This window comes from Staurois parvus, unplaced genomic scaffold (genome assembly GCF_062004578.1).
Source record: "Staurois parvus isolate SC_StPar_1 unplaced genomic scaffold, SC_StPar_1.0 ptg000031l, whole genome shotgun sequence".
In the NCBI taxonomy this organism is placed as follows: Eukaryota; Metazoa; Chordata; class Amphibia; order Anura; family Ranidae; genus Staurois; species Staurois parvus.
Window position 1 is genome coordinate 16975513 of NW_028317827.1, and position 26717 is coordinate 17002229.

At 41.0% G+C, this 26717-nt stretch overlaps 1 protein-coding gene across 1 annotated transcript in view; it reads left to right on the forward strand.

Annotated features, from left to right (window-relative positions):
- The window catches only part of NOSTRIN (nitric oxide synthase trafficking), a 76179-nt gene that overhangs the window by 26097 nt on the left and 23365 nt on the right, over nucleotides 1-26717 (forward strand). Inside the window, exons 4-8 of the mRNA XM_089660332.1 lie at nucleotides 11649-11711; nucleotides 18981-19062; nucleotides 20327-20389; nucleotides 21732-21836; nucleotides 26395-26520. Coding sequence (XP_089516458.1) covers nucleotides 11649-11711; nucleotides 18981-19062; nucleotides 20327-20389; nucleotides 21732-21836; nucleotides 26395-26520 — 439 coding nt within the window. The remainder of the gene's footprint in view (nucleotides 1-11648; nucleotides 11712-18980; nucleotides 19063-20326; nucleotides 20390-21731; nucleotides 21837-26394; nucleotides 26521-26717) is intronic.

Here is a 26717-nt window from a genome sequence, read left to right on the forward strand (position 1 = left end):
CCAGAGACTGCGGACAGTACAGGAGATGACCAGAGACTGCGGACAGTACAGGAGATGACCAGAGACTGCGGAAAGTACAGGGATGACCAGAGACTGCGGACACAGTACAGGGATGACCAGAGACTGCGGACAGTACAGGGATGACCAGAGACTGCGGACACAGTACAGGAGATGACCAGAGACTGCGGACACAGTACATGGATGACCAGTGACTGCGGACAGTACAGGGATGACCAGAGACTGCGGAAAGTACAGGAGATGACCAGAGACTGCGGACACAGTACAGGAGATGACCAGAGACTGCGGACATAGTACAGGGATGACCAGTGACTGCGGACAGTACAGGGATGACCAGAGACTGCAGACAGTACAGGGATGACCAGAGACTGCGGACACAGTACAGGGATGACCAGAGACTGCGGACACAGTACAGGGATGACCAGAGACTGCGGACACAGTACAGGGATGACCAGAGACTGCGGACACAGTACAGGAGATGACCAGAGACTGCGGACAGCACAGGGATGACCAGAGACTGCGGACACAGTACAGGGATGACCAGAGACTGCGGACAGCACAGGGATGACCAGAGACTGCGGACAGTACAGGAGATGACCAGAGACTGCGGACAGTACAGGGGATGACCAGAGACTGCGGACAGCACAGGGATGACCAGAGACTGCGGACAGCACAGGGATGACCAGAGACTGCGGACAGCACAGGGATGACCAGAGACTGCGGACAGCACAGGGATGACCAGAGACTGCGGACAGCACAGGGATGACCAGAGACTGCGGACAGTACAGATGACTGCTGACCTTTGGGGAGGGAGGGGGAGCGGGTACCTGAATTTGACAGGTACCCGCTCTTACTTCCGCAGAGTTTTTTTTTTATCTTACCTGTTCCTTTATCCAGCCGCGCGCTGTCTTCCCGGCTTCTGTAGTGTGGGCGCTCGTCGGACAGCCGGATGCCCAGTGCGCATGCGCGAGAAGCGCTGCGCTTTGTGATTGGTCCGGCGGCTTCTGGGATCTGTCATGTGTCCCAGGTACCGCCTTACCATTCACAAAGAGCACTGCTTCTTGTGCATGCGCACTTGGGACCCGGCTGTCACGCACACTACAGCAGGGAAGACAGCGCGCCGCTGGATTCTCCTGGCGTGCCCACAGACAAGGCTCGGCGTGCCGGCTGTGGCACGCGTGCCACGGGTTCGCCATCACTGGTCTAAACTATTACCATTAATTAATTTGACAAACAAAACAAAACACAATATATGATACACCTGTGGTTCGCTGGCACTCACACCTACTCATTAGACAGTGTTCTGTGAGAAAATTAACTATATAAATTGTGCCGCGCCCCTGTGTATAAATAATTACAATATTCACTATTTCAAATGACAATCCAAAGAAAAAAAAAAAATTATGAAAAAATAATATATATACTTATATCTAGTGTATAAAATACAATTATCTTCTGCTTATAACATCATAAATAAATACCGCATACTGTGCTGGTGACAATAGTAAATAGTGATAAAAACAATATATATGAAAAAGTGCTCATAGACAGTCCTCTTTCAATTTAAATTATGATGGTGCAATCCCATAATCCACGAGCAGTGTGATTTTATTATGCGCTCACCTCAGGTTTTGCCTTATAAAAAGGCAAAACTAGCTTTTTGTCCTTATAGGATTGCTGGGATGATCCTCCTGCTTAGGATATTCCTGATGGCAAATGGGATGATTATACTCGATCTTAATCCACCTGGGATCTCTGGAGTGATTATGCCTGCTGCTGATCAGGATTTGATGGCTGGATGGATATTTTGCTTTTTCTTCCAAAGGTCTCCTTCCTCCTATACTGATTTCTCTCCAATATATCACAGGATGATTGTATGAAGAAACAAAACCATCATAGTGCTTTATCCTTTTAAAATTAAGGCTTTATTTGCTGCTGTAAGTTCCATACAGAGTTTTTAGCATAGGCTTCAGAGTAATGTAGTTTAAGCCTGTCCTGCAGTTTCTGCTATGCTTGCCGTGCTGTGCTGTGTCCAAGACAATGTCGTGATGTCAGAGCCCCTCCCCTACGCGTTATGTCACCGGGTCACGTGACTTCATCAGGGGAGGGGCTGATGAAGTCACGTGACCCGGTGACATAACGCGTAGGGGAGGGAAGAGGACTGTCTATGAGCACTATGAGCACTTTTTCATATATATTGTTTTTATCACTATTTACTATTGTCACCAGCACAGTATGCGGTATTTATTTATGATGTTATAAGCAGAAGATAATTGTATTTTATACACTAGATATAAGTATATATATTATTTTAATTATTTTTTCATAATTTTTTTTTTTTTCTTTGGATTGTCATTTGAAATAGTGAATATTGTAATTATTTATACACAGGAGCGCAGCACAATTTATATATTTAACATACTGTATACAAATGGGATTCAATAAAGTGATGGAAAGCATCAATGTGGTCCTATATTTGCAGTAAGGGTCTGCAACTGTTAATAAATCTGGTATGCTTTACTGTTTTTTTCATGCTGTAGAAAAATTGCTCACAATTAGAAAATTTCAACTTCTGTTGGCAGGTTAAAAATACACCTGCTGAAACTTAACTAAAGCCAGCTATACATGGATTGAAATTTAGCCAGTTCAGCAGGGACCTGCTGAGACTGGATCTACAGTATGTATGGGCAGGGTGATTGTACCCAAGTTGATATCATTGATTGTCGTAGGTACAACCAGCCTGTAGGATTTTTTGACATTCTATTACTGTCAGCTGTTATAGCTGATAGCAGTAACTGTGGTGTCTTTCCTGCCAGGAAGGCTACCCACGTCTCACCGTTGGCAAAACACAATAGCAGTGCGGGAGGCAGTCAGTGTTGATGGGGGAACCAAGCAATTTTCTTTCCTTCCTCCCATGGTGGAAGGAAAGAAAATTGAGTAATCTATGGGCTGAGTTACCATGTGCACATGATTTACTAAAGCAAATTAACAAGAACAAGGATCATTTGCTTCAATATGATTACACCATTGGCTCACATGAGTGAACACAGTCCCTGAAGCTATTTAACTGATAGATAACTATCTAACACAGTGATGTAATGTAGATTATATGGTCCAAGTCTATTGTGCTCTTTGAACATCCAAATAATGCTGTTTGTGTGCCTTCTGCTTTAATAAAGTGCACTTAGGCATGTGCTTGCTAATATTTTACCTGAAAATAAATAAAAAGGAAAGATGTGGCAAGCAAAGCATTAAGACAAACAAAATGCTATGCTGCCATAGGAAAAATAAATATTTACCACTGGATTTTCAAGAACCCATGTATGTGTAGTACTTACCCCCAGAGGGGCAGCAGGAAGTATACAAGCCTCCCTTACCTGTTCAGAAGCTGCCGACCCCGGTATCAGCTCCAGTAGCACACTGACAATATTGAGGCTCAGTCTAGGAGTATCTTTTGAAGTTTTATTGCAGAACTTAAAGCAGAGGTCCACTAACAGTGTTAAAAAACAGCCACTCACCTCTCCCACGATCCCGTGGTGTCCTCCCCGTAGAGCATTTTACCAGCCGTCTGGTGTTCCAGGTGCTGGCATCTTCAGTGTGGGCACCCGGTTGTGACAGCTTGCGGCTTCACAGCTGGGTGCCCACTGTGCATGTGTAAGTAGCGCCGCGTTTCCTGAATGACCCCGTAGTCTTCTGGGACCTGTCACGTGTCCCAGAAGACTACAGGGAGGGAGGGTAGGAGGACAACTTCTGCTTCTGATTGCCTAAGGCTATGATTGTGATTATGACGATACACTGTGGCCCTGATTAACCCTTTGCTTACTGGGCCCTTAAACCCCCTTCATGACCAGAGCGCTTTTTGCAATATATGCAGTGTCGGATTTGTTTTAAATGTTGCAATGGTTTTGCGGCTCCCAGTCTTTTTTTCCCTCTCGGAAACGGGTCCAAGTGGCTCTTTATGTCTTAAAGGTTGCAGACCCCTGGCCTAGGCGATCGCAGCAGAAGTGGGAGCGGGTACCTGTCAATTTCAGGTACCCGTTGCCCCCCGCACCCTAAAGGTGCAAATCCTTACTGGGGAATGGGGGACTAGTCTTTAAAGCAGAACTTCCCCTTTTGCGTGGAGCTCCACTTTAAGGAGATTGTAAAGGAAAAAAAGCAAACAAACATGTCTATACTTACCTGCTCTGTGCAAAAGAAGTGCACAGAGTGCCTCAATCCTCCTCTTCTTAGGTCCCCCCACCGGCACCTGGTTCCTCCTTTCTGTTTAGAGCCCCCCAATAGGAAGCCGATTCCTATGGGGGCACTCAGGTGGAGTCGCTCCTGAGTCCCGCTGCTGTGTCCATTGACACAGACGTGAGCATTAGTTTCAAAATCCAGCAATGACTCTGTAATAACAGACCCTGAAACAGAATCTGCTTCTGAACTTCTCTCCTTTCTGATTATAAACCACCTACATCTGAATGACTACAGCTACTGAAGGAAGGATATTTTTAGGGTGTTATTTAGCTCAGTTTTGCCACTATTATCGCCTGCATAGGTGACAGCAATTGTTTGCGGCTGATCACACAAGGCTGTAGTGTTTTGTGATTTATTGCTGTTACATGTGACTGTGTAGGCTACACCATAGGGAGCCTGTTGTTCAGTCATTTAGCAATCAATCACTGGTCTTCTGTGAATAATAACAGGAGAGTTTAGTAGTGCGATGGTGATTATAAAATACTTCTATATGGCTGCATTGCTATTCCGATAGACAGAAAATGATTTGAGATAGAGAGATGGGGTTGGGGTGGTATATCACATAGGTTATGGAGGGCCATTTTCAGGGGGTTCAGTGTTACTACAGACTGGATCAAAGTTGTTCTGCAAACTAATAGATTTGAGATATTATATGTTTACAGTTGCAGGCTCCATGAAATTGCAGTTTTTAACCATACCACACCACCATTTTTTCAGCTTGCAGTAAGTTTTTGTTTGCTGCTGCAATGTACATGGGTATATTGACCAAAGTGGGATAAAGAACAATGGCTATGTGCGCAGTGCAGATGCTTTTTAAAAGTAATTTATTACCTGAAATTAAGAAAAAAATAGAAAAAGCAATTAGAGGACTGCAAAGGATTGCTAAGAAACATTTCCATTAAACATCCAAATTTACTGTAGCCTTACTCTGAAAATAACAGAGACACAAATCTGAATTGGAGAAGGGCAAGGACAATAGAAATGCTCTGTGCCAGTTACAAGTATATTGTGAGCAACTAAACAAACTTACAGTAGCCTGAAAGTCTGTTCTTTCCTTCAAGTGACAAATTGGCCTTTGAATGCCTAAACAACCCACCCAACCCTAAAAAAACTATACAAACACCAACTGCCAATAAAGCTGCGATGATCAGACAGAAAATCAGGAGGACAGAAAGGAACTTGTTGGGTGGCAGGAGTCTTGAAGGTCAGTGCCTGCAGTGCCTGGGCCTAGACTTTTAATTCAATGATCAGTTCTTGCTGAGGTCTCCAATTGCCTGAAACCATTCATCTTAATACTTATTTGCAAGAACCCAAAAGAAGCTGAATACATATGTGATTTAAGCCTCTGAACATAGTACCAATGAATAGCACACAAAATAAAATGAAATTTGATTTAACTGATCACATACGAAGGATACAGATGAGATGCAGAAATAACAGTATCAGCCTCTCTCCATTTAGTCTACTCCCCCCCAGCAAGGCTCAACCTTGCAGTCATCCTGCTTGATGGTCATGATGGCATTGCTCCCACCACAAAGCTGCTAAACCAGCACACCTTTAGGGGTTGACTAAAGCAAATGGGCTGCTCACTTGATAAGGGAATTTTCCCTGAGCTTAGTGAATGAGGTGAAGTCCTGCAGCCATTATCCATTTATATGTAAGCAAAATTACAGGTTTTTTTTTTTTCTTTGCGCTTGAGTTAGTATTCTATACAAAGTACACTTTCACCAAGCTTAGTGAAAATAAAAATACTAAGAGATATAAAATAAGAATTGAAAAAAACTATTTTTGCTTGCACATGAGTGGATGATGGATGCAGGACTTTGCCTCATTCACTAAACTAAGAGAAAATTTCCTTGCAAAGCAAACAGCCAATTTGCCTTTATAAATCAACCCCATAGTGTTAAAAACAATTTGATTTCCATATTTGGAACTCCAGCAGTAGCTCCACTCCAGAAGTTCAATATAACACTGAGCTACATGGTCAGCTACTTGTTACCTTGTTTATCTGTTCAGCAGTTTTTCCTGTGAATTCTATTCCTGGCGCTAGTGCGATCACAGGTATAGGTATATTGACTTGGTATGAAGATTAGGAATGAATCTACCTTTACAGTGCCTGTACTACAGCCTTCATTTAATAGACCAGCAAGCACAACCCTACACCACTAAACCTTCACAGCCTTGAAGGTTCCATGTTTCCAGCCATCAGGCTCTCTTTTATAAGGAACACTGAAGGAGCCATTAAGACCTATCTTTGCCAGTCTACCTTGCTAGCTCTGTTTCTGTCTTGTTGATTCTCTGACTTTGACATTTTCTGAGTTGCCGGTACATAACATGTATACAGGTGTTGTGATTTTACTCACTGTATGTTTGTTCAGGAAGGCCCAGAGTAAAAGAAAGAAGACCTGAACGAAGGGCCGGCGTGACAGGGTTGGGAGTGGAGAGTCCCATTAGCTAAGGGGGGAGTCTAAATGGTTTTAAGGAGGGACCGGGTGGAGTTACAAGGGGTGGTCTGACAGGGTGTGGCAGGGGGTCTTCAGTCTGAAGAGAGTTTTCAAAAGACAAACTTCCCTCCTGCCGCCCGTTGTTTTATGGTTTGTTTTGGTGGTGGTTGTGCCATTTGGTGCTGGGGGACGACCAGCGGGGTGCAGGGTCCCTCGTTGGTTACTGTGGGCACAAGAAAGGCACTTTGTAGGAACCTGTCTGAGGTACGGCTTCCAGTTGTTCTGGTGGGGGTATCTGCGGTGGTGTCTCCGAGTTGGTGGTGTTGCGGCAGGAGGCCTAGTTAAGCAGGACGAAGGTATTCGTTTTCTTGATGCCTATTGGGACCTTGAAAAACGTATGTTATACTGTGTTTTTGTTATTTAAACGTTATTTATTAATGATTGTAATAAAAGGCTGTTTTAGACCATTAACTCCATTTTGTTGTCTGTGGTTACTTAGTTTTAAGGGGGGTGGGTAGGTATTGGTTGAGTGGGACTGGATCAAGCCATCTTTAGTCCCCTGGTCATGGGTAAGAGATTAGGAAAATCGTGAAGACATCCAGTTGACTAACATTTTGAGGTCAGTAATGGCAGCCCATAGGGGCTTTCCTTTAACTGATCCAATTACAGTAAACTGGGATCTGGTTTCTAGGGGCTTCTGTATATTGCAACTCACCATCTGTACCATGTTATACAAGCCCCTAGTCTAATTGCTCTCTACCACCCACTGAAACTTAGATTATTGTGAAAGATATGTTTAATCAACGGAAAACATTTTTTTGCATTTGCGCAGATTTACATGTCTAGTTCTGGGTAGATGAATTCTTAATTGAAAGCAAGGGTAGCACATGAAAATATGTTGATGTACATGTGTATTGGAGCACATTTGTACATGTGTTGTACTGTACTTTGTATTGCATGTCAATATGCTTAATACTTTGCTTTTCAATTCGTCTTAAGGAACATAGGTGTAAATCTGGCCTGACACCATTCAAAATTGTATTTTTTTGGATACAATGGAAAGTAGAAACATCTCTGAAAGTTTGTTTTTTTTCATCTGTGACCTTGACATGGAGATTTTTCCCATATTTTTTCCCTGTGACACCCATATTAAATATGAGGGGTATGGGCATCAGCGGGATATCAATGTACTGACAGCAATGTAAAAGTTGTTAGAAGCATCTTTTCTTACTTTTCTATAAATGCAATTTAGTTTTTTTCTGTGTTTGTATTGCAGACATTTCTTTCATTTCCTGACCTAACTGGAAGTGAGAGGAAATCTCCCTAATAGGATCATAAATGGCCATAAAAACCTAACAGATGCTCTAACCCTTCCTCGCTCTATCCAAAACCAAATAAAAAACCTTGTCTGAAGTTGGAATTTTAGCTAAATTAAGCTGATTTTTATTACTGTCCGTGTACCTGCCGATAAAATTGCACCTCACTTCCTGTTCTGGTGACTACACAAGTGGCAAGGAAAAAAGGGAAACATAAATAAAAACTAAATGGAAAAAAGAAATTGTAGCCCCTCTGCCCTTCACTTTAAATAATGATGTTATTAGGCTCCATGTACACGGGACACTTCTGAAAATGTAGGTTAAAAAACCTCTGGCTAGCTGCGTTTGCATACCGCGTTTATGCACGTTTATGAGCTTTTAAGTTTAGAAGCATTTTTCAAAGATAACCTCAGGAGATCTTCCAAAATGCCCAGAATGCACTGAAAAACAGTAAAAAATTAACTATTTCAGACATTTTTAGAGAAATAGAGAGAGCAGAAGCAGAGAGAGCAGTATTTGTTGAGATTAGCTGTATTTTGGTGTTTGGATGTGCTCCAGCTCATTTCTGTGCAGAAATTATTGCAGCAGTGTCTAACATATTTTCTTTCATGCGAAACCTCAAAGTATGGTGTACCAGGTCCATTTGAGTACCGGGAAAACACGAACATATTTTCTTTCATGCGAAACCTCAAAGTATGGTGTACCAGGTCCATTTGAGTACCGGGAAAACACATTGCATGCATTTTTCATGATGAAAAAAGGCTCTGGACAGCATCTGGAAATGGAAGAGTTAAAAAAATGTTCCAAACACAAATGTTTATAAATGCAATTAGCCGCATTTACACTCGTTTGCAAGCGTTTGGTGTTTGAAACGCTCATAAAATCTACTCCTGAACACAAGTTTGGTGTGTTCAAAAAAACGACTGTAAACTCAACTGCCTGTAAATGACATAGTGTACATGGACATATAGGAAAACACTAGGGAGAGTTCAGTGGCTGCTGAAAAAAATGCAGAAAAGCTCCTGAACGTGAGTTTATCAGCTGCAGTGTACATGGAGCCTTAGTGTCTGTGCCCACAGTGAAGAAATGTAATTCCCTTCCTGTCTGGGTGATCACATGGGAAGTGAATGAAAGTTTCCCAAATGGCTACATAAGCAGTAATAAATCCTGAGTCAGGTTCTAACTCCTCCAAACTCTATCCATATTTTTAAAAAGGAGTCTGCTTCAATTGCAGTAGGCTGCTACTGTTGTGCCTGTGTGATAGGGGGACATAGTTTCAGGAATAATTGCAGCCAATTCTGAGATCACACTCTGGATAGTTTTTGTTACACAGCAGAGTGATCACCTATGGTACTGTGGTGGTAATTTATTCTTCTACACTGCTGTTTTGTAAATGGCAGGTGAATGATCTGAGCTGTTTTGACAGTTTATCAGTGAGATGAATAGACCTCTGTGTGATCATGTGTCATCTACATACATCGGGAAACTGAACCATAACCTGTACCCCAGTGACATCTCTGTGCAGTGACTGGATATGATAATATCATCTTAATAATAACATTACAGAGACATTAGGCTTTTTTTTTGTACCAAATTACTTCTTTCTATTAGTTCCTTCAAAGATCAAGAAGTAAAAACCACAAATTTGTATTAGAAATGTACCTACAGCAGGGGCGGACTGACAACTCACGGGGCCCCCGGGCAATAGGGGATCATGGGGCCCCTGTGTCCTTGCCCAAACTCAAAAAAGCCTATGAAAAAGGTACCAGGGGCATCTCATGGGGCCCCCTACTGACCCCAGGCCCTCAGGCAGCGTCCGAGTTTCCAAATGGTCAGTCCGCCCCTGACCTACAGGTAAATGTAGCTATCGATAAAGACTCCAAAGACATGCTGGTACGTTCATTGGTTCCTGTCTAAATTGGCCCTAGTATGTGTATGAATGTGAGTTAGAGACCTAAGATTGTACGTTCTTCTAGGGAAGGGACTGATGTTTAATATGTAGTGATTACATAATATGTGTAAAGCTCTGTGTAAATTGTTGGTGCTATATAAGTACATGTAATAGTAATAATAATGTAGCACTCCCCAATTTAGGCACTAGAAGTGAGGCAATTTTAGTTGTTTGGGTTTTGCTGTAGTAGTGGAGTTGTGATTTTGTTTTGCGTACTCTGGGTTCTGCAGCTGCAGGCTTGCCTGTGTCCCCCTACCTTTCCAGAAATCTCTGGAACATAGTGGGTGGAGAAGGCAAAGTCTAAGCTGGCCTTGTATACAGCCTCTGCCAATCCCTGGTGGAAAAAGTGACCAGCAGGGAGCTGAGAGAGGTACAGTATATCCGGGCTGGGGCAGAGAATAGCAGGGTCCTTTGCATGCTGGAGAGTGACCCAGCCTGAAAGTGCTGATAAATCTTCCAAGGCTTCGAAAGAGCCTTAAAGGATAAGTTCACCTTTTGCAGCTAAAAAAATGTGCATTTATTATTGTTGTCCAAAGTAGCCTGAAAAGCATTGCACCAGCGATCAGTAGATCACTGATGCCATGCAGGTCTCCTGCAGACCTGTCAGAATATCTGCTTGCCGTACGGGATGTACAAGCAAGCAGATATACTGACAGGAAGCTTCAATGAACTACATTGAAAACTACAAGCCCACAGCCACTAAGGCTGACAGGACTTGCAGTTTATTCATTCATTCACGGAAGTCCATGATGGGCTGTGATTGGCCCTGTCTGTATCATGGGACTGCCTTGACCAGTCACAGTTAGCAACATAATTGTATACAATGGATGGCATGACAGGAAGCCATCCATTGTATGCAATTGACATGTGATGTCCTGTGATTGGTCACAGCGGTCACATGACACTGGCAACAGGCTGGTGTAGTGATATGTCATTGGCTGTGTCCCGTGGACACAGTCGGTGACAGATTGCGACACAGCGCGGCCACGTGAGCGGCTCATTTTGACAGGACATTATATGACGCACAGTCACAATGGCGAGTATCCCACCCGGTTGTCAATCTGCTATAGGCCAGACGAGAAGGTGTTAAATAGGGACATGTGCGTTTTTGGTGCGTTCTTGTATGTTCTGGTGCATTTTTTATGCTTTTTACTGCGTTCCAGTACAGTTCTGTGCAGAAAAAAATGCAGCATGTTCTACTTCTTTCGGCAGCCGGAACACACTGGAACTGCAAGCACTGATGTGAACTATGACACTGACAACCATACAACCTACTTTCTGTGCGTCTTGGATGCAGAAAAAAAGCAACTGAAATGCATTTAGTGTGAACTGGCCTTTAATATATGTAAATGCAAGCAGTATATTTACCTGAATTTGACTTGGTCAGTAGTTTACTGTATGTAAGTAAGAAAAAAAAAAGAAATACCATGTTTTTGCACACTGTACATTTCAAATGCTAGAAATATTTTGTGGGAATTTGTTACCCTTATCACCTCATCTTACATACATTGATTCCAGAGGGTTTGGCCTTAGATCATGAGTAGTGTATTCAAGGCTTCCTCCTTTTAGTCTCATGACCCTCCTAGATTATATCATTGTGTTTCTGAGACAAATAAGACCGCGGAAGCAGATAAATGAAATGCGGTGTGAAGAATTGTAATTAATTATAATTATCTCATTTAGTTGCATTAATAGTGCCTGGTCCTGTGCTGCTGAAGAAATGAAGGCAACAGCTGAAGTACACAAGTAAGTAATATCAGAGATGGCAAATCTCAGGGTATTGTTACACATGGTTACAAAATGATGTATGCAAGTAATGCACCCATTACATAGAAATCTTTGCTAAATGTGGTTATGCAATAACGATTACCTGATGACAGCTCTTCGTGTTTAGGACTATTGTGGGGCTCTAGGCTGTTGGGAACTTCTTAATCCTCAAAGCTTCATTTACATTGGGGTTGCTCTCTGAAGAGTGGTATGCATTTGGATCACTCTTCAGAGAGAATTTGACATGTGGTGATTAGGCTTTGTATCACTTCCTAAGCACCTGTTTTAACTCCCTAAGCCTGGGTTCACATACAGTTGTGTTCAAAATAATAGCAGTCAGACATCACTAACCTGATCAATCACTGTTTTTGGTAGAAATGATATTTCTACATGGCAAATAATTTACTAGCAGGTGTAGTAGAGTAATAGAAATCCAACAGACCCAACAGTCATGACATGCATGCTGCTGATTCTGTGTAATTGAATCACTAATTGAAAGGGGCATGTTCAAAATAATAGCAGTGTGGAGTTCTATTAGTGAGGTCATTCATTCTTTGAAAAACAGGTGGCAATTATTGCCCTTATTTAAGGAAGGAAGGCAGCAAATGTTGTACATGCTGGTTACAGTGCATTTCTCTCTGAAATTCTGAGGAAAATGGGTCATTCTAGACATTGTTCAGAAGAACAGCATACCTTGATTAAAAAGTTGATTGGAGAGGGGAAAACATATAAAGAAGTGCAGAAAATGATAGGCTGCTCAGCTAAAATGATTGCAAATGCTTTAAAATGGCAACCAAAACCTGAAAGACGTGGAAGAAAGCAAAAAACTACCATTCAAATGGATAGAAGAATAGCCAAAATGGCAAGGACTCAGCCAACAATCAGCTCCAGGAAGATCAAAGACGGTCTAAAGTTACCTGTGAGTACTGTTACAATTAGAAGACGCCTATGTGAAGCCAAGCTATCTGCAAGAAGCCCCCGCAAAGTCCCACTGTTGAAAAAAAGACATGTGCTGAAGAGGTTACAATTTGCCAAAGAGCGCATTGACTGGCCTAAAGAGAAATTTTGTGGACTGATGAAAGTAAGATTGTTCTTTTTTGGGTCTAGTGGCCGGAGACAGTTTGTCAGACGACCCCCATACACTGAATTCAAGCCACAGTACACTGTGAAGACAGTGAAGCATGGTTGTGCAAGCATCATGATATGGGGATGTTTCTCATACTACGGTGTTGGGCCTATTTATCACATACCAGGGATCATGGATCAGTTTGAATACATCAGAATACTTGAAGAGGTCATGCTGCCTTATGCTGAAGAGGAAATGCCCTTGAAATGGGTGTTCCAACAAGACAACGACCCCAAACACACCAGTAAACGTGCAACATCTTGGTTCCAGACCAACAAGATTGACGTTATGGAGTGGCCAGCCCAATCCCCGGATCTTAATCCAATAGAAAACTTGTGGGGTGACATCAAAAATGCAGTTTCTGAGGCAAAACCAAGAAATAGAGAAGAACTGTGGAATGTAGTCCAATCATCCTGGGCTGGAATACCTGTTCACAGGTGCCAGAAGTTGGTTGACTCCATGCAACACAGATGTACAGCAGTTCTCAGAAACAGTGCTTATACAACTAAATATTCATTAAGTGATTCAAAGGAAAGCAAAATCTTCAAACATTTTTCAGTTTATATAGTGAATGTTTGAGTTTGTAAAGAATACAAACACTGCTATTTTTTTGAACAGTCTAATATTCACTTTTCTTCAATTTGTTTAGAGGAACAACACAAATTTGATCTATTTTTCTTCATGTTTTGATTTGGAATAGAATGTGTAGTGTTCCCAATGCATTTGTGTGTATGGAAATAAAATCTATTATGATTTTGTGCTTTATTCACTTTTTTCTACACATTGCTATTATTTTGAACACAACTGTATATATATTGTCACTTGTCTGGGATTCACCCAGTCAATCCAGGTTTTGATTCATGTGTCCAGGTTTCAGTCTGCATCAAACCTGGACCCATCATACAGATCAGACCATGGGAGTAGCTTCAGGGGGTCAGTGTGGCTTCTTTGTCACACCTGGCCAGGAGGGGGCATTTTCTAGAACCAATCAGCTGTATTTTCCTCCTGCAGAAGCTGAATGTTGTTTTCTCTTCATCGCCCTCCATCCAGTATTCAGCCGCTGCAGGAGGAAAATACAGGTGATTTTTTTCTAGTAAATGCCACCCCTCCTGTCCAACGTCCTCTTCTTTCTGCTGCCCTAGGCCCCTGTGTGCCCTCCCCCATACCAAGCCCCCCACCACCCAGGTTTGCCGGTCTCCCTTCGGCTGCTCTGGGGGATGTTCAGGATGGAGAGTGGGCAAAGGGGCAGGTAAACATGTAATTTGACAGCCCCTTTGTTTTCTGAATGGACACAGTGAGTGATCAGTACTAATTCTCCACTATTCATTCATAAATAAAGTATGGTATGTAAGTTATTGCATGTTTGTGTCTAGAGATGAGCGAATCGAACCAGGCGAAGTGAAATTCGTTTCGAATTTCAGGAAAAATTCGATTCGCGTCGAATCCGAATATTAGCATACTTCGGGTGCGCGAATCGGATTTTTCCCGATCAGCCGGCAAAAGTGTCCCTGCAGAGAGCTCCGCTATTTCTGACAGTTCTCTGACAGTTCCTTCACATTTACAGCGGTTGAAACATTGTATCTATTTGTTTCCATTTAGGATACAGATGTTTTTATTCGGAAACAGATACAATGTTTCAACCGCTGTAAATGTGAAGGAACTGTCAGAGAACTGTCAGAAATAGCGGAGCTCTCTGCAGATACACTTTTTGCTGTACTGGAATACTTCTTCTTCTCATTCTTCTTCTTCTTTTCATTCTTCTTTTCATTCTTCTCATTCTTCTTTTCTTCTTCATGAAAAGAAGAATGAGAAGAAGAATGAAAAGAAGAATGAAAAGAAGAATGAGAAGAATGAAAAGAAGAATGAAAAGAAGAAGAAGAATGAAAAGAAGAATGAGAAGAAGAATGAAAAGAAGAATGAGAAGAAGAATGAGAAGAATGAAAAGAAGAATGAGAAGAATGAAAAGAAGAATGAAAAGAAGAAGAAGAAGAATGAAAAGAAGAAGAAGAATGAAAAGAAGAATGAAAAGAAGAAGAAGAATCTTTTCATTCTTCTCATTCTTCTTTTCATTCTTCTTCTTCTTCTTTTCATTCTTCTTCTTCTTTTCATTCTTCTTTTCATTCTTCTTCTTCTTCTTTTCATTCTTCTTCTTCTTTTCATTCTTCTTTTCATTCTTCTTCTTCTTCTTTTCATTCTTCTCATTCTTCTTTTCATTCTTCTTTTCATTCTTCTTCTTCTTTTCATTCTTCTTTTCATTCTTCTTCTTCTTTTCATTCTTCTTCTTCTTCTTTTCATTCTTCTCATTCTTCTTTTCATTCTTCTCATTCTTCTTTTCATTCTTCTTCTTTTCATTCTTCTTTTCATTCTTCTCATTCTTCTTTTCTTCTTCATGAAAAGAAGAATGAGAAGAAGAATGAAAAGAAGAAGAAGAATGAGAAGAAGAATGAGAAGAAGAATGAAAAGAAGAATGAAAAGAAGAATGAGAAGAATGAAAAGAAGAAGAAGAATGAAAAGAAGAATGAGAAGAAGAATGAAAAGAAGAATGAGAAGAAGAATGAGAAGAATGAAAAGAAGAATGAAAAGAAGAAGAAGAAGAATGAAAAGAAGAAGAATGAAAAGAAGAATGAAAAGAAGAAGAATCTTTTCATTCTTCTCATTCTTCTTTTCATTCTTCTTTTCATTCTTCTTCTTCTTCTTTTCATTCTTCATCTTCTTTTCATTCTTCTTTTCATTCTTCTTTTCATTCTTCTTCTTCTTCTTTTCATTCTTCTTCTTCTTTTCATTCTTCTTTTCATTATTCTTCTTCTTCTTTTCATTGTTCTTCTTCTTCTTTTCATTCTTCTTTTCATTCTTCTTCTTCTTTTCATTCTTCTTCTTCTTCTTTTCATTCTTCTTTTCATTCTTCTCATTCTTCTTTTCATTCTTCTCATTCTTCTTCATGAAAAGAAGAATGAGAAGAAGAATGAAAAGAAGAATGAAAAGAAGAAGAAGAATGAGAAGAAGAATGAAAAGAAGAATGAAAAGAAGAATGAGAAGAATGAAAAGAAGAATGAAAAGAAGAAGAAGAATGAAAAGAAGAATGAGAAGAAGAATGAAAAGAAGAATGAGAAGAAGAATGAGAAGAATGAAAAGAAGAATGAGAAGAATGAAAAGAAGAAGAAGAAGAATGAAAAGAAGAAGAAGAATGAAAAGAAGAAGAAGAATGAAAAGAAGAAGGAGAAGAATGAAAAGAAGAATGAGAAGAATGAAAAGAAGAAGAAGAATGAAAAGAAGAAGAAGAAGAATGAAAAGAAGAATGAGAAGAAGAATGAAAAGAAGAATGAAAAGAAGAATGAGAAGAATGAAAAGAAGAATGAAAAGAAGAAGAAGAATGAAAAGAAGAATGAGAAGAAGAATGAAAAGAAGAATGAGAAGAAGAATGAGAAGAATGAAAAGAAGAATGAGAAGAATGAAAAGAAGAATGAAAAGAAGAATGAAAAGAAGAAGAAGAAGAATGAAAAGAAGAAGAAGAATGAAAAGAAGAATGAAAAGAAGAAGAAGAAGAATCTTTTCATTCTTCTCATTCTTCTTTTCATTCTTCTTCTTCTTCTTTTCATTCTTCTTCTTTTCATTCTTCTTTTCATTCTTCTTCTTCTTCTTCTTTTCATTCTTCTTCTTCTTCTGAGGATGAGGATGAGGATGAAGAAGAAGAAGAAGAAGAAGAAGAAGAAGAAGAAGAAGAAGTAGGATGAAAATAAGAAGAATTCCAAGCCGGCAAAAAGTGTATCTGCAGAGCTCCGCTAAGTGTATCTGCAGAGCTCCGCTAAGTGTATCTGCAGAGCTCAGCGGTTGAAACATTGTATCTATTTGTTTCCATTTATAGAAACAAATAGATACAATGTTTCAACCGCTGTAAATGTGAATGTCAGAGAACTGTCAGAAATAGAGCTCTGCAGAGCTCTGCAGATACACTTAGCGGAGCTCTGCAGATACACATTTACCGGTTTGGAATTCTTCTTATTTTCATCCTACTTCTTCTTCTTCTTCTTCATCCTCATCCTCATCCTCGGAAGAAGAAGAAGAGGATGAGGATGAGGATGAAGAAGAAGAAGAAGAAGTAGGATGAAAATAAGAAGAATTCCAAGCCGGCAAAAAGTGTATCTGCAGAGCTCCTCTATTTCTGACAGTTCTCTGACATAGAACTGTCAGAAATAGAGGAGGTCTGCAGATACACTTTTTGCCGGCTTGGAATTCTTCTTATTTTCATCCTACTTCTTCTTCTTCTTCTTCTTCATCCTCATCCTCATCCTCTTCTTCTTCTTCTGAGGATGAGGATGAGGATGAAGAAGAAGAAGAAGTAGGATGAAAATAAGAAGAATTCCAAGCCGGCAAAAAGTGTATCTGCAGAGCTCCTCTAAGTGTATCTGCAGAATAGAGGAGCTCTGCAGATACACTTTTTGCCGGCTTGGAATTCTTCTTATTTTCATCCTACTTCTTCTTCTTCTTCTTCTTCTTCTTCTTCATCCTCATCCTCAGAAGAAGAAGAGGATGAGGATGAGGATGAAGAAGAAGAAGAAGAAGAAGTAGGATGAAAATAAGAAGAATTCCAAGCCGGCAAAAAGTGTATCTGCAGAGCTCCGCTAAGTGTATCTGCAGAGCTCCGCTATTTCTGACAGTTCTCTGACATTCACTCCATACAGCGGTTGAAACATTGTATCTATTTGTTTCCATTTATGGAAACAAATAGATACAATGTTTCAACCACTGTATGGAGTGAATGTCAGAGAACTGTCAGAAATAGGCTATTTCTGACAGTTCTCTGACATTCACTCCATACAGCGGTTGAAACATTGTATCTATTTGTTTCCATAAATGGAAACAAATAGATACAATGTTTCAACCGCTGTATGGAGTGAATGTCAGAGAACTGTCAGAAATAGCGGAGCTCCGCTATTTCTGACAGTTCTCTGACATTCACTCCATACAGCGGTTGAGGAGTGAATGTCAGAGAACTGTCAGAAATAGCCTATTTCTGACAGTTCTCTGACATTCACTCCATATAGCGGTTGAAACATTGTATCTATTTGTTTCCATTTATGGAAACAAATAGATACAATGTTTCAACCGCTGTTTTTGAATAATTCGCTCATCTCTATTTGTGTCTACTAATAATGACTTTAGTGTACTTTTTGTGAAAATATCTTTGATTTTTTTTTTTTGGGGGGGGGGGGGCTCTCAGGTAGGCTGTACAGGGCCCCATGATTTATAACGGCAGCCCTGTCTAAAGGTACCCCCTGTGCTCCTTCTTCCAGAGTGGAGGCACTCTAATACAGAAGGTATGTTACTGGCCAGATCATCAGATCAAAACAGAGGCAAAAAGCCTAAAAAAAGAAAACTAATGCAGTCACCACATTTAATCATTGGTGAGCTACAATATATATGTTTTTTGGATTTGTGTTTGATACTGCTTTATTGTGTTTTTAAATACAAGCCATGTAAGTACCTGAATTTGATTTGATATCAGCCTCCTTCAGGCCCTCGTACAGCAGAGCTTAGTCTGGGGGCAATAAAAGCAGCACAAGGAGCCATTCAGTTGTGTGACAGTGCAAGTAGCATTCTTGTAGGAGCAAAGAAAAAAAGAGAAAGAGATGAACTCATCATACTGCTGCTTTTCTTTCCAGTCACATGCCGAGGGTGGGCAGAGGACAGGACCTGCTACAGTATTATTGAACTGCAGCAGAGTAAAGTCAGGCCTCCTGCCCGGGTACCGGGGGCGGACTGCCCATTGGGAAACTCGGGCACTGCCCGAGGGCCCGGGGTCAGTAGGGGACCCCATGAGATGCCCCTGGTACCTTTTTCATAGGCTTTTTTGAGTTTGGGCAAGGACACAGGGGCCCCATGATTCCCTATTGCCCGGGGGCCACATGAGTTGTCAGTCCGCCCCTGCCAGCTACACATGGCTTTGAAGTGCTACAGAGCTGTTTCAATCTCAGTACTGGATGGACAAAAATTCTAATTGTTTGGAGTGTAAAACAGCTTTCTTATATGTATTTTGTCTGTTTATTTAGCTGTTTGCCTGGAGCTCAGATTTAAAACCTCAGTACATGGGTATATTTAGCAGAATTTGTGCTCTTTGTTTTTAGAAAACTTGGCACAGCGATACAACAAGATGCCATAAAACCAACAAATCAAATCTTAGAAGAACATGACAAGCGAAGGAAAAAGGTAAGCAATTGTGCTACATTTACAGCCTTGAGTTGTGTATTTATTAAGAAATGTTGTGACTAGCCCTAAAGACATCATTTTTCATTCCAGCCTCTCCCTTTCTTCCCACACACTGAGATTCATAGTCAGAGCCATCTCCAGACATTGCAACCAGTTACTTCTTACACCCCGGTCACATCGATCCTGACTCTGAAATCGTGTGACTTCACTGTAAGTCGCATGATTTCAGAGTTGGGATGTCATTGCGATTTAAGGTGCAGTTTGCAAGACATATGATACAGATGTCTGTGCTAACTGCACCAAAAGTAGTGCATGTACTATTTTAAAAATCGGTGCGGCTCCGACCAAGTCATAACCGCACCGATATGACCGCTGTAGTTGCGGCCAATAGGGTGCAACTTGGCATGCAACTGGGGTCTTGGACAACATGAAACATATTTGTACCCTAAGCCAGGATGGGAGGAGCCCTAGTTCAGTGTGGGGCATGGAAGCCAATCACCCCACACCAGTACAGATGTGGCTATCACTTGTAACACATGGATAGGGCTGGAGGCCAGAGAGAAGAGCAGGCTGTAGACTTCCTAATGCTTATGAAGGTGGCGCTACTGTGGGTTGCAAAAGGCCTTCCCTGAGGGAGGCCATTGCCCTAGTGTATCCCAGGAGAGGTGTATCTATGGAGAAGTCTACAGAGAGCTCAGTCCTGTGAGTACTAATGAAGCAGAGTGAAGCAAAGACTATTAGAGGAAAATGGCTGCTTAAAGGGCTGCATATGCTTTCACATGGGACTGCTGTAGATTGACTACATATTGTCAAGTGACTCTGGAATGTATGTTGATGTGATGTCACTGTTATGCCATTTTCTGAGTATCACCAGTAAACTACAGTGACCCTATTCATGTGTGGACATTCCTTGCTTGAAATATAAAGGTCAATGGCCGGGAATGTTGCATGGAGGCCTCAGGCATGGAGTGGGCACAATATAGTGGAGGATTCAGCCTCAGAAGGAGGGATCATATTCTAGCAAAAGAAAAGGAGCAGGGCGGGGACTTGTGCTTTGGCTCCAACATCCAGCTAATCACCAGGACCCTCTTACACTCCTGGTGATTTCACATGGCTCTGTGCATTATAAAGCCTGTGTGTGTTAGTTTACTCATGAAGGACAATACAAGGCCTAGCCTTTTGAATATAAATCCCTGATGCAAAATTTAAAGTTGTTTAAAGAATAAAAGGCTGTACTAATGAATCCATTTTTCCCACCTCCAAGCTAGATAACGAAGTTGACAAGGCGGCGAATGCTGTGCTAAACAACTGGAAACAACAGATCAAGGTATTTCCTGTTTTATGTAATGCTGGGGATGCAGAGTAGGGAAAAGGCAACCACTGCATTGTCAGGTAAAAAGTCTTAGTGATGAAGATGTCTAAGTAGTAAGTGCAATCAATAAGTGGACTGCTATTGCTGACTAGGAAACAATGCAATTATGCTAAAATCAGACTGTCTACTTGTTATGTTTTAATCTGGGCGCAGAATAAAACATAACAAGTAATAGAAATCATGTGTGGTAATCGATTACAGACAGATTTAGCAGGGCTCTCACACTGCTTCTTGACTAGACTGTTGCCTCTTGATGCAGTTTTCTCTGTTATTCCATAACTCAATGAGCTTATAGACAGGGCAGGGCTTGAACTAAACAACACTTGTCTGCATTCAGGGACATTGTGAAGATAAGTATGTCAGCAAAAATAGGCATTTAACTGGCAGGGCAACCAGCTTATGGGTACTTATATAGTGCCGTCAATTTACACAGCGCTTTACATATTGTATATGCACAACAGTCCCTAACCTTCAAGGGGCATACAGTCCCTAACCCTCAATCTAAGGCGTACAATCTAAGGTCCCTAACTTACATTCATACATACACATACTAGGGCCTATTTAAACAGGATCCAATTAACCTACCAGCATGTCTTTGGAGTGTGGAAGGAAACCGGAGTACCCAGAGGAAACCCACACAGGCACAGGGGGAACATGCAAACTCCAGGCAGGTGGTGCCGTGGTTGGGATTCGAACCAACGGCCCTAGTACTGCCAGGTGGAAGTACTAACCATTTTGTGCTGCCAGATGAAAATGGAGCTGGTTATTTCAAGGAGACACATGTACCTTGACCATGCAGAGCAAAGTGACAGAATATCTGCAAATGGCCCATCCCGACCCTACCCAAACTCATCTTACCAGTAATCCAACCCTTGCTACTCAACAGCCGGCGAGCACACACACCTTTTCAGCTACAGAGAAGCATGTGACTGCCTCTCATTGTGACAGTTCTTGGGTCTAGCAGCCAAACACTAACCCCAGGCACTGTCACATGACCAGACAAGTGACATCACCACTGGTCGGGGTCGCTGCCAGCAGTCTTTTCAGTGCTGGCTTGCTGAGGAGCAAAGAGCAGCAATGGGGCACTGGTAAGGTGAGTACAGGGGGGTGGAGAGGTGGGAGGTCCCTTTGAAGTTATAGAAAATAGTGGTTTAGATGGGTTAGATTAGATGGGCTATTTCTTCTGCATCTATCAAAAACATCTATCAAAAACTGTAATATCAATTTTGGATGGACTGACCCTTTAATATTCAAAATCAACTGCAATCTACCTTTAATTACTTTGTATGTTTTTTAGATTAAAAAGAAGCTCATGGATCATACGAAGAAGCATGAAGTTCTATTTCATCATGTAGAAAATGAAAACACCAAACAACCCTTATCGGAGAAGGAGAGGCAGAAGGTGAGTCTATGTGGCTTTTTATGAAGGGTTTAATCCTTCTTTCCTGCAATTTTATCACTTGTTTGGTGAACTGTTCACATATGTGTCATTTTTCCCAGCCTGGTTCACACTAGTGTGATATGATTTGATGCTATATCAGGTGCAATTCTGTAGTGTGAGTTGTTTTGCCGTTTTGACACAAAGTTACTCCTGTGCAGTTTTTGATGCTGCTACTACTACCATTGCTACTACTGTGGTTCTTTTGAAGGACCATGTATTTGTTCGGGAGGCAAGTTGAGGATTAAAAAAATGTAATCACTTTCCAAATCACATCAGAATCACATGTTCATGCAATTCATGTGCATTTCCATTGAAGTCTATGGGCCCAAAATCACCATGGAAGCGCCCCAAAGTTGTATACAAACCTTTTACAAAATCAGTATTTTTCAGAAATACTGAATCGCATTGTTCTGAATGGGCAACAATGAAAACAATGTAATTTCCACTCAAGTCGCATCAGAAATCGCACTATTGGGAACCAGGCCTAAATGTTGATTCACTAGTTTTTCAACTGAAATCTCCAATTTAACACTTTTGTTATTCACGTTTGTTGAAGTCTTTCTGAATAAATGGAACCTCATTCAGCATATTTATAATGTAGTAAATAGGCCTGTGAATGCCACTGAATTGGGGGAGGTTTTCCTCTGGAAATCTGAGTGCACTTTATTCAATCAATTATTGTTATGTTGTTCACGTGATGATCTTGGTGGATCAATAAGGACCTTGCATTGCATCATGATTTTCAATTTTCAGGTGGTAGACTTATGTCAAATGATTTAAATATCTGTGTATATTTTTTGAAGTGTTATATTTTGTATCATATTCCCACTTTGCTTTTGTGTTTCTCATTTTTTTTTTTTTGCTGCTTTTATTTGTCATTGTTTCATGAGTAAATAGGCCTGTTCTCTGAAAGTGAATGCTGTAAACTCTGGCTATACAAAGATGGTGGTGATTATCAACAGGATAAAGAGTGGAACTGAAGAGTAAGGAACTGGACTTTACAGACCTCAACTTTGAAACACTCACTGAAATTTCCAACAGGGTTGTTTTACTAAAGACAAACAGGTTATTTACTTTGCGAGGAAAGTTGGATTTTGCAAGGGAATTTTCCCCAGAGCTTAGTGAATGAGGTAAAACTTTGCTCTCTGCTGCCTTCCATCAGCCAATCATCATCCAATCACGTGTAAGCAAAAATGCTGTTTTTTTTATTTTTCTTGCACATGATTGGGTATTCTTTGCAAAGTGAAACTTTATTACCTTGAGTTAGCTCTCTGGGAAATTCCCTTGCAAAGTGCAACTTCTCTTGCAAAGTGAAAAGCCTATTTGCCTTTAGTAAATAAACCCCAACATGTCAAGGAGGGTAGATACACTATGACAGCCTTTGGCTACCCCACTGGGAGCTACAGGAAGGTTTACATGTCTGAAACATCCTAGGATCCTTAATATGTACATGTGAAGGGCAGGTCATAAGAGACATTTTCACTGATCTCCTAAAAGTCTTATAACTCCTCAACCAGGGCTGGACAAGTTCCTATCTCCAGACTTCTAGTGAAAAAAATGTATCCTAGTGATCAGAAAGTACACCTTTCTGGCCTATACCTGGCATCAAATAATTTAATCTAAATACACCTGACTAACCTCCTCCCATGAGAGTAAACCTGCACTGATCCTAACCTATTTCCCCCCATGGTCTGCCTAGAATCAGTCTACCCATATTTTGTAAATATACAGTCATGGCCGAAATTGTTGGCACCCTTGATATTTTTCCTGAAAATCAAGTATTTCACACAAAAAAGGTATTGCATTAACACATGTTTTGCTATACACATGTTTATTCCCTTTGTATGTATTGGAACAAATATAAAACAGAGGCAGAAAAGCAAATATGACATAATGTCACACAAAACCCCAAAAATGGGCTGGACAAAAGTATTGGCACCCTTAACTTAATATTTGGTTGCACACCCTTTGGAAAACATAACTGAAATCAGTCGCTTCCTATAACCATCAATAAGCTTCTGACACCTCTCACCCGGAATTTTGGACCACTCTTCCTTTGCAAACAGCTCCAGGTCTCTCTTATTGGAAGGACACCTTTTCCCAACAGCAATTTTAAGATCTCTCCACAGGTGTTCAATGGAATTTAGATCTGGGCTCATTGCTGGCCACTTCAGAACTCTCCAGCGCTTCTTTGCCATCCATTTCTGAGTGCTTTTTGACGTATGTTTGGGGTCATTGTCCTGCTGGAAGACCCAGGATCTTGGACGCAAACCCAGCTTTCTGACACTGGGCCCTACAGTGCGACCCAAAATCCTTTGGTAATCCTCAGATTTCATGATGCCTTGCACACAGTCAAGGCACCCAGTGCCAGAGGCAGCAAAACAACCCCAAAACATCATTGAACCTCCACCATATTTTACCGTAGGTACTGTGTTTTGTTCTTTGTAGGCCTCATTCCGTTTTCGGTAAACAGTAGAATGATGTGCTTTACCGAAAAGCTCTATCTTGGTCTCATCTGTCCACAAGACGTTTTCCCAGAAGGCTTTTGGCTTACTCAAGTACATTTTGGCAAACTGTAGTCTTGCTTTTTTATGTCTCTATGTCAGCAGTGGGGTCCTCCTGGGTCTCCTGCCATAGCGTTTCATTTCATTTAAATGTCGACGGATAGTTCGCGCTGACACTGATGCTCCCTGAGCCTGCAGGACAGCTTGAATGTCTTTGGAACATGTTTGGGGCTGCTTATCCACCATCCGGACTATTCTGCGTTGCAATCTTTCATCAATTTTCCTCATCCGTCCACGACCAGGGAGATTAGCTACAGTGCCATGGGTTGCAAACTTCTTGATAATGTTGCGCACTGTGGACAAAGGCAAATCTAGTTCTCTGGAGATGGACTTGTAACCTTGAGATTGTTGATATTTTGCCACAATTTTGGTTCTCAGGTCCTCAGACAGTTCTCGTCTCCTCTTTCTGTTGTCCATGCTTAGTGTGGCACAGACAGACACACAATGCAAAGGTTAAGTGAACGTCTCTCCTTTTTATCTGCTTTCAGGTGTGATTTCTATATTGCCCACACCTGTTACTTGCCCCAGGTGAGTTTACAGGAGCATCACATGCTTGTAACATTCTTATTTATCCGCAGTTGTGAAAGGGTGCCAATACTTTTGTCCAGCCCATTTTTGGAGGTTTGTGTGACATTATGTCGAATTTGCTTTCTTTCCTCCCTTTTTTTGTTTTGTCCCAATACACACAAAGGGAATAAACATGTGTATAGCAAAACATGTGTTAATGCAATACGTTTCGTGAGAAATACATGATTTCCTGGAGAAATATCAAGGGTGCCAACAATTTCGGCCATGACTGTATATGCTTTGATAGTTATGTGTTCGTTTCCACTGTTTATGAACCACTTGATATAACCTAACTGTAGTCATCTCTGCTTTAAACCTCTGAAAAAATACAAAGCATATCCCTATATAGTGTATACTTGCCTCAATCCAAAGCATCTAGTGTAGTTCCTATCTGATCTCTTCTCCCTCTGCTATCTGCATGAGTTACTTCTGACAGTCTAACTGGACACCGAGCAATCCCAAGAGATAGCCCCATCCCACCTCTAGCACACAGCAGGTGATTGACAGCCTCAGCTATGCATGTTTCCCTATGAGATTGTGTAGATGGGAGTGTCCATTCCCTCCACTCAGGTCTCAGATTACACTCAGCTCCATGCCCCCTCCCCCCTCACTTCTGGGGCTGAGATATAGCCTTTGATCTGTGTGTTTTAGAACACTGTAGAGAAGAGAAGGCTACATATAAACAGGCACATCCTATGTAGGAGGATTTGTTTTATCTCTGTGTATCACCTGAGGCTAGCCACTTTACTGGGTATATGTAAAGGTTTACAGTTGCTTTAATTGAACATTTGCTTCTGGATATTTGATGTGAACCCATGAAAAATATCAGTTTAAGTCTGAACAGTGTCATATTGACTTTATTGTTTTAAAGTAGAAATATAGGCAAAGCTTCTTTTTTTTTTCATTTTGGACAGAGTAAGGGGGGCTATAACCCCTGTCCGTTTTTTTTTACCTTTTGTGTCCCATTGCAGGGAGATTGTCCTTCACTTCCTGCCTCGTAGACAAATAGGAAGTGAGAGCAAATCTCTGCAAATTAAGGGAATTCCTTGGGGATCCCCCAGGTCACCAGAACTAGTGTCCCCATTGGAAAAGTTCTCTATTATTTTTCTGGGGAAACCCCAAAATTTGGGATTTTCTTTTATTTTTACTTTAATAGTACTAATAGTATACTATACTACTAATAATAGTAAACAGGACAAACAGAAAGGGTGAATCTCCTTAAAGGGGCACAGACAGCAGTGAAAACTGACCAGGGTTCTAATCCCTCTGCACTCTATCCAAAAGTAGAAATAAAAGTTATGCCTTTAGTTATACTTTAAATACATGAAAACGTAGAGCTGAGGAAAGTTTTTTTTTGTGGTTATATTGTTCTTATTTTCAATTTATAGCTTCTCAATAAATTGAAAAAGTCAACAGAAGTCCTGACTAAAACAGATGATGACTATTATCAGGAGAATATCAATGGACAAGCAGCGAGGCTGAAGTGGGAAAGTAGTTTGGAGAGTTGTTATCAGGTATGTGTCAATCATATTCTTCAACCATACCAAGCAATTCAATTGATTAAGAATATTATTACCACTGTTACTGATAATAATAATAGTTCAAAATTAAATAACCATTTTGGAACTATTCAGGCATATTCAGCAGTGCACAGTACCACAGCAAGGTGTAAAATACAGAAGCCCATAGTGGCCCATAATCAGATGTCATC